The sequence below is a fragment of the Thyridium curvatum genome (assembly GCF_004353045.1).
Source record: "Thyridium curvatum strain D216 chromosome Unknown NODE_9_length_649264_cov_80.371750, whole genome shotgun sequence".
NCBI classification, from domain to species: domain Eukaryota; kingdom Fungi; phylum Ascomycota; class Sordariomycetes; order Thyridiales; family Thyridiaceae; genus Thyridium; species Thyridium curvatum.
In genome coordinates, this window is record NW_022156764.1 from 27,667 (window position 1) to 41,032 (window position 13,366).

General features: G+C 56.8%; 7 protein-coding genes across 7 annotated transcripts; 4 read left to right on the plus strand and 3 right to left on the minus strand.

The window, feature by feature from the left end:
• Positions 1-230: 230 nt before the first annotated feature.
• E0L32_002194 (uncharacterized protein) lies at positions 231-1,577 on the minus strand (the record flags this gene model as incomplete). Its single annotated transcript, XM_031136358.1, has 1 exon — positions 231-1,577. One exon carries the CDS (start codon positions 1,575-1,577, stop codon positions 231-233), a length of 1,347 nt encoding a protein of 448 aa, XP_030988409.1.
• Positions 1,578-2,343: 766 nt separating this feature from the next.
• On the plus strand, positions 2,344-3,351 carry E0L32_002195 (uncharacterized protein; the record flags this gene model as incomplete). Its single annotated transcript, XM_031136359.1, has 2 exons — positions 2,344-2,945; positions 3,003-3,351. 2 exons carry the CDS (start codon positions 2,344-2,346, stop codon positions 3,349-3,351), a joined length of 951 nt encoding a protein of 316 aa, XP_030988410.1.
• A 442-nt stretch (positions 3,352-3,793) lies between these two features.
• On the plus strand, positions 3,794-5,453 carry E0L32_002196 (uncharacterized protein; the record flags this gene model as incomplete). Its single annotated transcript, XM_031136360.1, has 3 exons — positions 3,794-3,898; positions 3,954-4,823; positions 4,881-5,453. The coding sequence occupies 3 exons, from the start codon at positions 3,794-3,796 to the stop codon at positions 5,451-5,453; spliced, it is 1,548 nt and encodes a 515-aa protein (XP_030988411.1).
• Positions 5,454-5,625: 172 nt separating this feature from the next.
• On the minus strand, positions 5,626-6,409 carry E0L32_002197 (uncharacterized protein; the record flags this gene model as incomplete). The annotated part of the gene is made up of 2 exons (XM_031136361.1): positions 5,626-6,294; positions 6,362-6,409. 2 exons carry the CDS (start codon positions 6,407-6,409, stop codon positions 5,626-5,628), a joined length of 717 nt encoding a protein of 238 aa, XP_030988412.1.
• A 546-nt stretch (positions 6,410-6,955) lies between these two features.
• Positions 6,956-8,339, plus strand: E0L32_002198 (uncharacterized protein; the record flags this gene model as incomplete). Its single annotated transcript, XM_031136362.1, has 3 exons — positions 6,956-6,977; positions 7,096-7,515; positions 7,609-8,339. 3 exons carry the CDS (start codon positions 6,956-6,958, stop codon positions 8,337-8,339), a joined length of 1,173 nt encoding a protein of 390 aa, XP_030988413.1.
• A 1,663-nt stretch (positions 8,340-10,002) lies between these two features.
• E0L32_002199 (uncharacterized protein) lies at positions 10,003-11,385 on the plus strand (the record flags this gene model as incomplete). Its single annotated transcript, XM_031136363.1, has 1 exon — positions 10,003-11,385. One exon carries the CDS (start codon positions 10,003-10,005, stop codon positions 11,383-11,385), a length of 1,383 nt encoding a protein of 460 aa, XP_030988414.1.
• A 952-nt stretch (positions 11,386-12,337) lies between these two features.
• On the minus strand, positions 12,338-13,130 carry E0L32_002200 (uncharacterized protein; the record flags this gene model as incomplete). The annotated part of the gene is made up of 3 exons (XM_031136364.1): positions 12,338-12,501; positions 12,589-12,735; positions 12,881-13,130. The coding sequence occupies 3 exons, from the start codon at positions 13,128-13,130 to the stop codon at positions 12,338-12,340; spliced, it is 561 nt and encodes a 186-aa protein (XP_030988415.1).
• Positions 13,131-13,366: the final 236 nt, after the last annotated feature.

Sequence of the window (13,366 nt, forward strand, 5' to 3'; positions counted from 1 at the left end):
AGCTTCGGAATGTCAATCTTATCGTTAGGTCTAACACCGGTTTGGTTTCACAATTACTCGAACGTGGGATACTGGTAGACCAAGGCAACCTCACATTGTATGCAAGCAAGGGACGGAATTCGGTTCAGTGGGGTAAATAGCAGAAAAGGTTTCGGTATCAGAATGCTACTTGATGCTGTCCATAAACGCCGTATCCAGTCCCCCAAGCACTCACTATTACCCGCAACACATTAGTCGTCCGGCGTACCCGGTCTGCTGCCCTTGTACACCTCTTGCTTCTGCATGCTGTCCTCCTGCTGGTCCTCCCGGCCAAAGTTGGTGACGCTGAACGCCGGCGCCCGCCTCGCTTCCCTCTTAGGGCCGCCGGTCTTGAGCTTGCGCCGCCGCTCCGCCTCCCTCTCCTCCGCCGCCAGATCCCGCTCCTCGTCCTCGGTCAGCATCGTGCCCTCGATGCTGAGGTAGCCGTGGTCGCCGGCGATGCCCACGTCAAAGTTCTTGATGCGGAAGCGCAGCTTGCCCTTGATGCGGCGGCCCGCGGCGTCGACCCAGTAGCCCGTGGCGTGCATCTGTTCGACCTCGGGTTCGCCGTTCTCCTCGTCCTCAAAGGGGTCTTGCTCGGCTGCTGCATCTGGTGCCGCCGCCTCCTGCTGGCCGCCGACAAGATCGATGAACCTCCACCCGCGCGGCATGCGCTTGGCCTCTATACTGGCGTTGAACTTGTCCCAGCAGACGACGCCGATGTGGCCCTCGGTCTGCAGGTTGACGTTGCCCTCCAGCCAGGCGCCGCGGCTCGGCACGAAGAGGTCGACGTCGGCCGTCAGCCACCCGAAGCCGACGGCGTACTCATCTATCGAAGCGAGGACGGCGGGCGTCTTGTCTGTCGGCGGGTTCTTGGGGTCCGGCCTTATTGCCCTCTCGGACAGCCCGACGTTGCGGTAGGCGAGGAGAACACCGCCGAGCAGCGGGGAGTAGTGATTGAGCATCGGTGCCAGGTGTTGCTCGCCGACGCTGGAGATGGGCTTGTCAAAGCCGATTGGGTATAGAGGTACGTAGAGCGAGATGACCTGTGTGAAGAAGGGGAACTTGGGATCGGAGGGGGTATCGAGAGGCTGGAAGGAAGTGCTTTTTGAGTTTGTGGTGGGCGGTGAGTCGATGTCCATCGATTCGCGTATCTGGTCCTGGAGGATGCGGTCTGGCTCGTCTTGACCATCCTCAGATACCTCTGCTGCTGCCTTGGCCTTCTTGGCCTCCTTCTTCCGCTTCTTCTTCTCCTTGGCGTCGTCTGAGGCCTCGACCTCGGTGTTTCCGGCAGCATCCTGCCTCTGCTTTTTTGACTTCTTCTTTTTCTCCTTCTTTATGCTGGCCTCAACTTCTTGGCCACCATCAATATCGGCATCGTCGACCCTCTTTGATTTCTTCTTCTTTTTGTCTTGGGCACCATCGTCGACGACAGCGTCGCTCTTGGAGCGCTTGTGCTTGCGATGCTTGTCGTCCTCATCTTCGTCGCGGGGCCTCTTCTTCTCGTCCGACTTCTTCTGCTTCTTGGAGCGCTTCTCTTCTGATTTGTGGCCGGCCATGGTGGGTAGAGAGGATGTGTTTTGCAACAGAACAGCTGGCATGGCTGCTGCGATTGATTGCGAAATAGGCGGTTCCAATTGAAATCGCTGGGAATTGAAGCACAATCTCGAAAATTTTTGGCGGTCAGAATTCTGCCCATTGGGAGTGGGGCCATGGATCTGCTTCGCTCCCACATCCGACCCAGTGGTCGGATGGTTCAGGGACTTCAGTCCCGACATTGGGGTCACTACACGGAGTCTGTAGCGGGTTGACCGCCCTACGACGACCCCTCAGCAGCCAAATTCTGCCAAATAGCTCCCCGCAAGCTCGCTCCAGCTCCGATGAGGATGAGAGCATTCGGCGACGAGGACGACGGCATACCTTAGCGTTTGCACCAGAACAGCCTCAAAGTAGTCCTGTCGGGTAAGGTGAGGAAAAGAGCTCATGCCGATTTCGGTACGCCAGTTCAAAAGCCGGCGCCCTTTCAATTCAACAACGAACACTGCATACGCCCTTCGGGGCGCCGTCGGTGTTAGCTTTCGTCGATGGTGGGGTCTGAAAGAGGAGAGCTGCCGGCGCCGTTGCCGCTCCGCTCGCACCAGACGACATTGTAGTCGCAATATTCTGGCCATAAGCCGTGTTCCAATAAACTTCCCTCCTGTATCCCAAGCTTGTTCTACTTATTTGTCATACAATAAACCCAGGACGGTCACATCAACTTTGACCATCATACAGCACCCGTGTACACATTACACACTCTCTATCGTCCTGGATATCGTTGACATCATGGCCTTCACTCCGTCCCGACTGCTCATCTTTGGCGGCACTGGCAACATCGGCCAGTACATCACCAAGGCGATCCTCCGCGCCAAGCCCGCCTTTGAGAGCGTCACCTTGTTCACATCCCAAAAGACGGTCGACACCAAGGTGGATCTGCTGAAGGGCTGGAAGGCTGCCGGCTTGCAAGTGACAGTCGGCGATGTGGGCAACCCCAAGGACGTCGCTGAAGCCTTCAGGGCGACAAAGGCCGACACCGTCGTCTCCGCCGTCGGCAGAGGTGCGATTGACGTGCAGGTCGATCTCATCACCCTGGCGGATCAGTCAGGCACCGTCAAGTGGTTCTTCCCCTCCGAATACGGCACTGACATCGAGCACAATGCCAAGAGCCCCAACGAGAAGCCCCATCAGAAGAAGCTGGCTGTCCGCAAGCACATCCGGGACAATATCAAGAACCTCAAGATCACCTACCTCGTGACGGGCCCTTACTTTGACATGTGGGTCAACCAGCTCGGCGAGGCGGAGGAGATCGGCGGCTTCAACGTCGACAAGAAGGAGGCCGTCCTCATCGAGGATGGCGAGGGGAAGATCGGCTTCTGCACCATGAAAGAGTAAGCCAGCTGCCGTCTTTCACATCTCACCAACTGCGTTGCTAACACGACAAACAGCGTTGGCACGTCTCTCGTGGCCGCCCTGAGACACCCCGAAGTTTCCTTTGGCAAGGCTCTCAAGGTGCAGTCCTTCATTGTGACTCCGAACCAGATTCTGGCCGAGTACGAGAAGCAGACGGGTTCCAAGTTCCAGGTCAAGTATACGCCCCTGGACAAACTGCGCATGTACGAGACCGAGCTGTGGGACAAGGGCGCCCCCGCGGCCACCGCAGCGACGTTGCGACGCATTTGGGCCGAGGGTGGAACTCTGTACGAGAAGAACGACAACGAGCTGATCGGCTTCGATAAGGAGGCCGAAAGCCTGGAAACGGCTGTCCGAAGAGCTCTCCATGGCGGCAAGGACTGAGCCAGGATCCAGCTGAAGTGCTTGTGACTGTGAGCATGTAATTCCTAATAAGAGACCTTGGTTTCTTCCATTGCCTTGCTTATATCATTTGGTATTGAACAGTGACTGCATAACCGTTGACTTCGAGGAGATTTGAGTACTTGAAACTCATGTTCGTTCCTCGACGTGTCTTGCATCGACTGTCGCCATTTGAGCCAATGGATCAGCCCTGGAGATGGGTGTGCGGGGGGGATTGATCCTTCCCCCACAACAGAGCTAGGAACCATCCGTGGAGGCTAATAAATCACTACCCGCTATTGCTTTTCCTTGGCCAGATCTTCAAGCATTCATCGTCCATCCACCACCATCATCACAACCGCCTTCATGTGTTGAGCTGTTTTTGGCTTTCATAATCTATACAAACTCAGTATTGATCGCGGGCCACCGCTTCTGCCTCGTCAAGATGGCCCCTACGGGCCTTAGACAGTGCATGCACGATGTGACGCCATACCTGATCACGCTGATGCTTGTCGTCACTCTGGGACCCCTTCAATTCGGCTACCATTTGGTGCGTTGAACTCTGGCTCTATTTTTCTCCCTGCTGTTGCTGAATGTCCGCACAGGCTGCTCTGAACGCGCCGCAAGATGTCCTCACCTGCCGAAAGAAGACCATCACCGCCGCGACCAAGATGCTGAGCAAGTTCCCCGGCCGCGCGGCTCCCGAGATCCCCGACTGCATCCCCATGACCGAGGCCGCCTTTGCTACCGTGTCGTCTATTTTCACACTGGGAGGGCTGGTAGGTGCGTTGGCGGCCGGCCCTTTCTGCAGCAGCCGTGGTAGACTGCCGGCCATGCGCCTCACGGCGATTGTGTACTTGATTGGGTCTGGCATCGAGACGATCGCGACATCTGTGCCCATCATGGCCGTTGGCAGGACGTTGACTGGCGTCGGAGCTGGGGCGTCCACCGTCATTGTGCCTCTCTACATTAGCGAGATTGCGCCGCCGGCAGAGCGCGGTTTCTTCGGGTTCTTCACGCAGATCAGTGTCAACGTGGGCATCCTCTTGACGCAGACATTGGGTTACTTCCTGAGCTATGGCTCTGCCTGGCGGTGGATTCTGGGAACTGGCGTCATCATCGCTGCCGCCCAGGGCACGGGCTTGCTGGTTGTTCCTGAAAGCCCGGCATGGCTGGCTTGCCAGAAGGGCGAGGTGCTGCGAGGCCGGAGGATCCTCCAGCGCATTCGTGGCAAGGACGTGAGTCTCGACAGTGAAGTTGCGGCCTGGGACGGTGAAGACGGGGCCTCAGCTGTTGCACCTGCGGAGGAGCAGGGACTGCTAGGCTCCGAGGACGCTCTAGAGGTTCCTACGACGCCTAGGAGTATCTCTGGCAGCAAGAGCAGTGTTCGATCGGTGGGGTTTTGGCAGGTTCTTGGCGATCCGTTGTACCGGCCAGCCATCATTGCCGTGGTCGGCATCATGTTTGCTCAGCAAGTAAGTCTCAAAATCGATATGTATTTTCTTCGTTGCGCATGCTAACAAGTGCACCAGCTCTGCGGTGTCAACTCGATCATCATGTACTCAGTGTCTCTGCTTGAGGACCTGCTCCCGATGAGCTCTGCGCTATTGACAATCATTATCTCTGGCATCAACTTGGTCACGACCATCGCTTGCTCGCCTCTCCCCGACAGACTCGGGCGCAAGACATGCATCCTGCTGTCGATTGCGGGCCAGGGCACGAGCTCCCTTGCGTTGGCTCTGTCTATCCGATTCGGCGTCAAGATCCTCTCGGCCGTCTCCGTCCTGTTCTTTGTCGCCTTCTTCGCTGTCGGTCTTGGCCCCGTGCCTTTCATGATGGCATCTGAGCTGGTCGGCCAAGAGGCCGTCGGAGCGACGCAGTCGTGGGCGTTGGGTGCCAACTACGCGGCTACCTTCCTCGTAGCGCAGTTCTTCCCCATCATCAACGTGGCGCTGAATCATCGCTTCGGTGGTGCAGGCTGGGTGTACTTTCTGTTTGCCGCCTTCGCTGCCGGATTTGGCCTTTTTGTGTCTGCCTTTGTACCGGAGACGAAGGGCAAGAAGGATGCCGACGAAGTCTGGGGCCGGACCAGGCGCATTGACTGACGGTTGGGTTGACTGAGTGGCGTTTTGGAACATTAGGCATGCGGTTCATATTTTGTTTTTGTGCAAAGAACATCGATTTGTCTCTTTTTTTTCTTTGGGAATTATGGCAGAACCACAGACTCAGCCTTATAAGCGAGTTGTCGACATTAAGCGATCATAAATTTTGTTCAAGTCAATGGCCTTGAAACAGGCGTTTGCTCCTCAAAGCTTCCAGGACCAGACCGACTCCTGCCTTGACGCCGTCTATGACGTACAGACTGTTGCCCTTTTCCTCGCCAAATTTCTCCACGGCAGTGCTCCTGATGATCTCCTCGAGCCCTGCCATGCCGGCACAGCCCATGACGACGCAGCTGACCCTCGATTTACTCAGCAGCTTCCCGGTAGCTTCCCTGAGCTTGTCCCTGATGAACTCGGGCGGGATGTCGCCGTGAAAGTCTCCAGCATTGAGGCCCGTGGAGAACACGCCTGCGAACTTGGCATTGCCGGGTTCGTGCTCTTGCTGCCCTGAGTACGCAAGCACACCCTTTGTGAGATGGTCTTCCCAGAATTTCCCGGTGGTGACGATGCCCCATGATTCGCCGTATGGCTTCATGAGTGACGATGACGAGAGGACGCTGGCCTCAAAGATGCCCATGACGATGATGTTTGGGTGGAGATGTGACAACTCTTCGACGAGTGGGTGAACGCTGTAGCAAGCCACAAGGATAGCATCGTATTGGTCTGCATGATTATGTTTGGCGAGGTCAGAAACCACGACTTCTGCGCTGAGTTTCATGTCATTGTCGTCGTTGATGCTGGCCGGGCTTGGCTCTGGCGCGGTGTATGTATACAGCTCGAGCGACTGGGGGCCGCATTAGCTCAACCATATCGATGGAGCATGATGTTTTCTTCTTTAAAATACGGCTTACATCAGGCAAATCCAGATGCCGTACTGCCTTTTCCATGCCCTTGGTCATGGAGTGGGACGAGTTTGGATTGAGGAGGAGGACTCTGAAGCTCCTCCGAAGCAAGTTGGTCGTCATCTTGACCCTACTTCAAAGAGGAACGTCTGCTTGTGAGAACAAATTTGAATAGAAAAGAAACATCAAGACATTGAATGCAAGATAATTCTCTTCCCACTCCAAGAAACGTGACCATCTCTCTGCGAGACGACTTACATGCATCCAATGAGGGCCAGGCTGGTGACAGTGCTGCAACCGCGGGGTAGCGCATTAGGAAGACAATTTGGTACCCCACATTTCTAGAGCTCAGCCACCACCCACAGCGGACGGTGGAAAGCCACGCTGCCTGGACTGCAAGCTCCAGCACGCTGACGACTGCTGTGCCAACTCTGGCAAACCCCACCATCGACGTCGCTTCTCCCCTACCTCCCGAGCCCAGCCATTCGTTCACACACACAGCAACGCACACGACAAGATACACATCGCAGCTCGTCTCGCCCGTCACCCCAATCTGCGAACGATTGATCTGCGCTTGTCCGGGCGCACACTCTTCAGACCATCATGGCCAACCCTCCGCCCATTGGTAAGCTCCCCCGTGACATCACCGCCTCTCTCCCAGCCGACATGCTCCCGCGGTCGGACACCCAGGCACCACCACAAGGAGAGCCGCATCGCTAACCGGCCCTCGCGTAAATCGACAGTCCTCGATGGCGGCACCGGCTTTCTCAAGGTCGGCTACGCCGCGCAAAACTTCCCCGAGTTCCAGTACCCGTCCATCGTCGGCCGGCCGATCCTGCGTACGGAGGAGAAGGGCGACAACGACATGGTGATCAAGGACATCATGTGCGGCGACGAGGCGGCGGCGGCCCGCACGATGCTGCAGATCAGCTACCCGATGGAGAACGGCATCGTCAAGAAGTGGGACGACATGCAGCACCTTTGGGACTACACCTTTTTCGAGAAGATGAAGGTCGACCCGCGCGGCCGCAAGATCCTGCTCACCGAGCCGCCGATGAACCCGCTCAAGAACCGGGAGCAGATGTGCGAGGTCATGTTTGACAGGTACGGGTTCGGCGGCGTCTACGTGGCCATCCAGGCCGTGCTCGCGCTGTATGCGCAGGGTGAGTCTACACTTTGAGGGGGCGAACCGGGATGAGTGTTTTTTTCTGGGTTTTGGCAACTGACGGGCATCGGTTATGTTTGCCTCGTATTAGGTCTCTCTAGCGGTGTTGTTGTTGACTCCGGAGACGGTGTCACCCACATCGTCCCCGTGTACGAGAGCGTCGTCCTTAACCACCTCACCCGCCGACTGGACGTGGCGGGCCGCGACGTGACGCGCAACCTGATCGCCCTGCTGCTGCGCAGGGGCTACGCGCTCAACCGAACTGCCGACTTTGAGACGGTGCGGCAGATCAAAGAGAAGCTCTGCTACGTGTCGTACGACCTGGAGCTGGACAAGCGGCTGAGCGAGGACACGACGGTACTGGTGGAGAGCTACACGCTGCCGGACGGGCGGGTGATCCGGGTGGGCAGCGAGCGGTTCGAGGCGCCCGAGTGCCTGTTCCAGCCGCACCTGGTGGACTGCGAGCAGCCGGGCATCGCCGAGTTCCTCTTCAACACGATCCAGGCGGCCGACGTGGACGTGCGGGCGTCGCTGTTCAAGGCGATCGTGCTGTCGGGCGGCAGCAGCATGTACCCGGGCCTGCCGTCGCGGCTGGAGAAGGAGCTCAAGCAGCTGTGGCTGACGCGGGTGCTGGGCGGCAACCCGGAGCGGCTGAGCAAGTTTAAGGTCAGGATAGAGGACCCGCCGCGCCGGCGGCACATGGTGTTCCTTGGTGGCGCGGTGCTGGCCAACATCATGGCGGACAAGGACAGCATGTGGATCAGCAAGGAGGAATGGGAGGAGCAGGGCCCGCGGGTGCTGGAGAAGCTGGGTCCTCGATAGATGGAGGGAGGATTCGGGTGGGTGATGGGGGATTCGGGGTTGTTTTTTTTCTTTTGGTAGAGGTAAGGTAGCCAAAGGTCAAAATTGTTTTTATTTTGTTTTATCCTGTTGGGATAATATTAGGTTTGAAGTATCGACATGCATGCAGGGTGAGTGTGTATGGTGTATGAGCTGCGCGGCTCACAGTGGTGCCTCTACAAAGTGAACCCGTAACTATTGTGCTCAGCGAACAAATATGCTCAGTCCGGATTGTATTTCAAAACCAACCGCCGTGATCAAAGTGCCTCCAAAAACTTTCAATACCTATAGGAAGAGCTGAAGTCAGTTAGCTCAACTTGAAACTACCTCCTTCTCGATACCTTAGATCACACCTGGCGCTGGCCAATCAATGACTCCGTAGCAGCGAGAGGCACCTAGACACCGTAGCGGCCACAGATGGTGTGTGTGGCCCGCGCGCGAGTCCAGGGCGGCTGCTAGATCGAGCCTGCCCGGCCAGCCTTGGAGCAAGGCGTGTGCCCAATTGACCAACCTCGACTGACTCCTGCCGTCCGTCTTCAGACACGACTGACTGACTTCTGCTTCTTCAACTTCGTGTCTTCTTCCACACATCCTTCATTGCTCTCAACCATCCTCGCTGTCTACGGCGCAACTTATTTCCTTTCTTCTCGCCCGGCCAGCCAGCCATGTAGCCGACGGCGCGTGCCCGCCCAGAATCCACTCTCGCTTGCGCTGTGTCGGTATCCAGCAGGCAGTGGTGCTTATCTCGGCAACTCTCGCTCGCCGCCCACGCCACTCCCCGTCGCGATCTACGACGAGGTGGAGGGAGTGAGCGCATCCATCCGCCAGACCAGACCAGACCAAACCAGACGAGACGCCAGTCCAGGTCCAGTCGGGAACGACCCCCCTCCCCAGCAGCCACACGTACGTACGCACGTACGCACGTCAGCAACCATCAGCAGCCCTCTCAGGGCCACAGCAGTACCCGTTTCCAGTTACCCATCCACCCATCCAGTTGAGCCAGTGTCCGCCCCGACCCACAGCTCTCCTCCAAATCTCCCCAGAAGCGGAGTTTTCACCACCAGAGCCGATCGCCGTCACAGTAATCGTCCCGCCCCTCATCTCACTGAATCCGTCCTCTTGTTCAAGCGATGAGCTTGACAAATCCGCCGTCGGGAGCATCGGCGCCCGGCTCCGCAAGGACACACCAGACCCTGAAGCGGAGTGTCCAGGCTGCATTTGAAGGTGGGCCGGATTTTTCTTACAAGTAATTTCTTACGAGAAAGCGGATTATTCCATTTCGTTATCCTCGATAAGAGCGCCCATACCCCGACTGCTCACGAGCTCTTCTATCTTGTCCGTCAGTGGTCGGCCATGTCATAGGCTGAAGCAAGCCCTTTTCTCAACCCCTCAACAATCCCCGGGCAGATCCCGGTCTCGGGCTTTTTGCGTTCTGTTGCTGGTTGACGAAGCGCAGTCATTTGTTTTTCTTTTTAGTAAGAAGAGTAGCCATGAGATCTACTGGGTCGCAATACTCTTCTCGTTGTTCAGCACCCCCTCCTCCTCCTCCTCTTCTGCTGCATTCTTCCGGTCTCTGCTTTGTCTCATGAGCTAGCGGCTCTTCATGGTCACTTGGGAAAACCCAAGACCATACGTGCCTCCCGGCATGTCTTGGCCTACGAGGCGCTCGCTATGGGCACCGCGTGATGGTCTCTTGGCTTGGCACTCCCGACAGAACTCGCCGGTTAACGCTTCGACAGATCCCGCCGACCGCGGCACCGGCCCGATAGGGTACCAGAGCAAGGTCCGCGTCACCGACAAGTACAGGGTCATCGGTTTTATAAGCAGCGGTACCTATGGCCGCGTCTACAAGGCCCTCGGCCGCCAGGGCCAGACGGGCGAGTTTGCCATCAAGAAGTTCAAGCCCGACAAGGAGGGCGAGCAGATCACCTACACGGGCATCTCGCAGTCGGCCATCCGCGAGATGGCACTGTGCAGCGAGCTGTCCCACCCCAACGTCATCAAGCTCATCGAAATCATCCTCGAGGACAAGTGCATCTTCATGGTCTTCGAGTACGCCGAGCACGACCTGCTGCAGATCATCCACCACCACACCCAGAACCCCCGCCACCCGATCCCGCCCACCACGATCAAGAGTATCATGTTCCAGCTGCTCAACGGGTGCCAATACCTCCACACGAACTGGGTGCTGCATCGCGACCTGAAACCGGCCAATATCATGGTGACCTCTGCCGGCGAGGTCAAGATTGGCGATCTGGGTCTGGCTCGGCTGTTCCAAAAGCCGTTGCACTCACTTTTCAGCGGTGACAAGGTCGTCGTGACTATATGGTACAGGGCTCCGGAACTACTGCTTGGCTCGCGCCACTACACGCCCGCCATCGACATGTGGGCTATCGGGTGCATCTTTGCCGAGCTACTCTCGCTCCGGCCCATCTTTAAGGGTGAAGAGGCCAAGATGGACAGTAAGAAGACGGTGCCGTTCCAGCGCAACCAGATGCAAAAGATTGTCGACATCATGGGCCTGCCGACCAAGGACAAATGGCCTCTGCTCCCCAGCATGCCCGAGTACCCGCAGCTCAACACACTGCAGCCCCCTCTGTCTGGTTCCCACCACCACTCGCACCATCACCAGCACCACCACAGTAGGAATACCGGTGGCGGCGGTAGCAACTTGGAGAAGTGGTACAACAGCACCATCAACCAGGGCGTCACGTCGAACCCCTCCTCGCAGCACAGCAGCGAGGGCCTCAAGTCGCTCGGCGCCGAGGGCTTCAAGCTGCTGTCGGGCCTGCTGGAGTACGACCCGGAGAAGCGGCTGACAGCGGAGAAGGCGCTCCAGCACCCTTTCTTCTCGACCGGTGACAAGGTCAACGTCAACTGCTTCGAGGGCCTGAAGATGGAGTACCCTCACCGCAGGGTGAGCCAGGATGACAACGATATCCGGACGAGCAGCCTCCCCGGTACGAAACGGAGCGGGCTGCCGGACGACTCGTTGATCAGACCTGGCAAGAGAGTCAAGGAGAATTGACTATATGGTCGGTAAGGATGTAAAGGCGACTCCTCGTTGTTGGAGGGGCTGGACATGATAAAGCGTGAGACCTGAACTGGGACTGGGCTTACTGGATGTGATGACGTTCATCCATGCATGAGGCGTTCTTTTGGGTATTATGAAGGCCGGGACTCTTGACTGCCACGGTTAGGATTGTATTTGCATAGCATAGCGACTTGTGCGTGTTGATTTACTCGAGTATGATAGACCTTTTTCCTACCAAGGAGAAGCGAAATGGTCGTGTTTTGATTACAATATCTCTATCCTGACAAACGTTGCCCCCTGATTGTCCTCCCTTCATTATGCGTGCCCAACCCTAGGTACCTATTCTTTTTCGTCATTTGAAAATGCAAGGACACACTGCTGCTGCTGCTGCTGCTGCTGCTCAGAAAAGCAAAAACAAAACGGGGGTATGCATATAACGGTCTAGGTCGTCCTTCTCTCTGGCCCCTCCTGTCTCTCGGTCTGGGTATTCGCCTCTCTTCTCTCTCTCCTCGGTCCCAAAACCTCTCTCCACTCGTACCTGAAAATCGCCCTAACGCGAGGCCAACATAAGAGCACAGTTTGAAACGAAAAAAAAAGGGGGGGGAAGAAGCAAGAAACGGAATAAAACATGTCGTGAGCGCGTGATAATACAGGGTGGTGCGAAGCAGGTTATTCCCCTCCTCCCTCTTCTCTCTGTATTTTGACTCCCTCTGCCCTCTGCCCTCTGCAGCGCAGTTCCCACTCTGGAGCAATCACTCGGGTGTCCTCTCTGTCTCGCCCGCCTCTTGGTATTGTTCGGGCAGCGGACCTGGCAGACCAATGCGCCGGGTGGGCTCTTTCTTCAAACTACAACTCTCGGATCTTCTTCAACCTCGTGCGGGTCCCACTTGTCTTCCTTGACACGGCAGCTCGAAAAGGGGAAAGGTTCCACAACTCTCTCCTTATCTTACTTCTTGGCCGGGGCCGGCGGCGCCTTGACGTTGTTGGACAGCCAGGCCAGACCCTCGAGCAGGCCCTCCCCGGTGGTAGCGCAGGAGGGCACGACGTACCAGATCTTGTCCTTGAGCTTGGACAGCTGCAGGGCCTCGGTGACTTCTTGGGGCTTCATGGCTGTTTTTTGACATCACGCATATAGTCAGCCAAAGGGGGTTCTCCCATATTTCTGACAGAGCCTGGAGGAAGAATGGCTAAACATACCATTGTCGAGGTCCTGCTTGTTGGCAAAGACGAGCAGCAGGCTGTCCTTCATCTCGCGGTCGTTGATGATGCGGTGCAGCTCCTGCCGCGCCTCGTCCATGCGGGCGCGGTCCGACGAGTCGATGACGAAGATGAGGCCCTGGGTGCCTGGTGTTTTGTATATCGCGTCAGCATACCATACCGATCAGACAGTCTTCTTCCTAGTCCCCTGAATGCGCTCTCTCTCTCTCTCTCTCTCTCTCTCTCTCTATTCCTCAATATGAGGGTTTGTAGGTAGGTGGGTTGTGCTCACCGCTAAAGTAATGCCTCCACAGCGGGCGGATCTTGTCCTGGCCGCCGACGTCCCAGACGTTGAACTTGACGTTCTTGTAGGTGACGGTCTCGACGTTGAAGCCGACGGTGGGGATGGTCGTGACGTCCTGGCCCAGCTTGAGCTTGTACAGGATGGTCGTCTTGCCGGCGGCGTCGAGGCCCAGCATCAGCAGGCGCATCTCCTTGGATCCGAAGATCTTGCCCATCATCTTGGAGAGTTGGCCCCCCATTTTGACACTGACGTAATTCTGTGTTGAGGATGTCGTGTGTGTGTGTGTGTGTGTGTGTTTTCCGGAGGAAAGTAAAAAAAGGGGTTTGTTTGTGTCTCTGTGTAGTGTTCGGGAGATCTCTTTGTGAGCGCCTTTGTGTTGATCTTTCGGTGGGCTTTCCAGGCGCAAAGGGGAGGAGGTTTGTCGCAGGGAGTATGTCCAGTCAGGTCGGTATGTCGAGTTTCAGGGCACGCGAT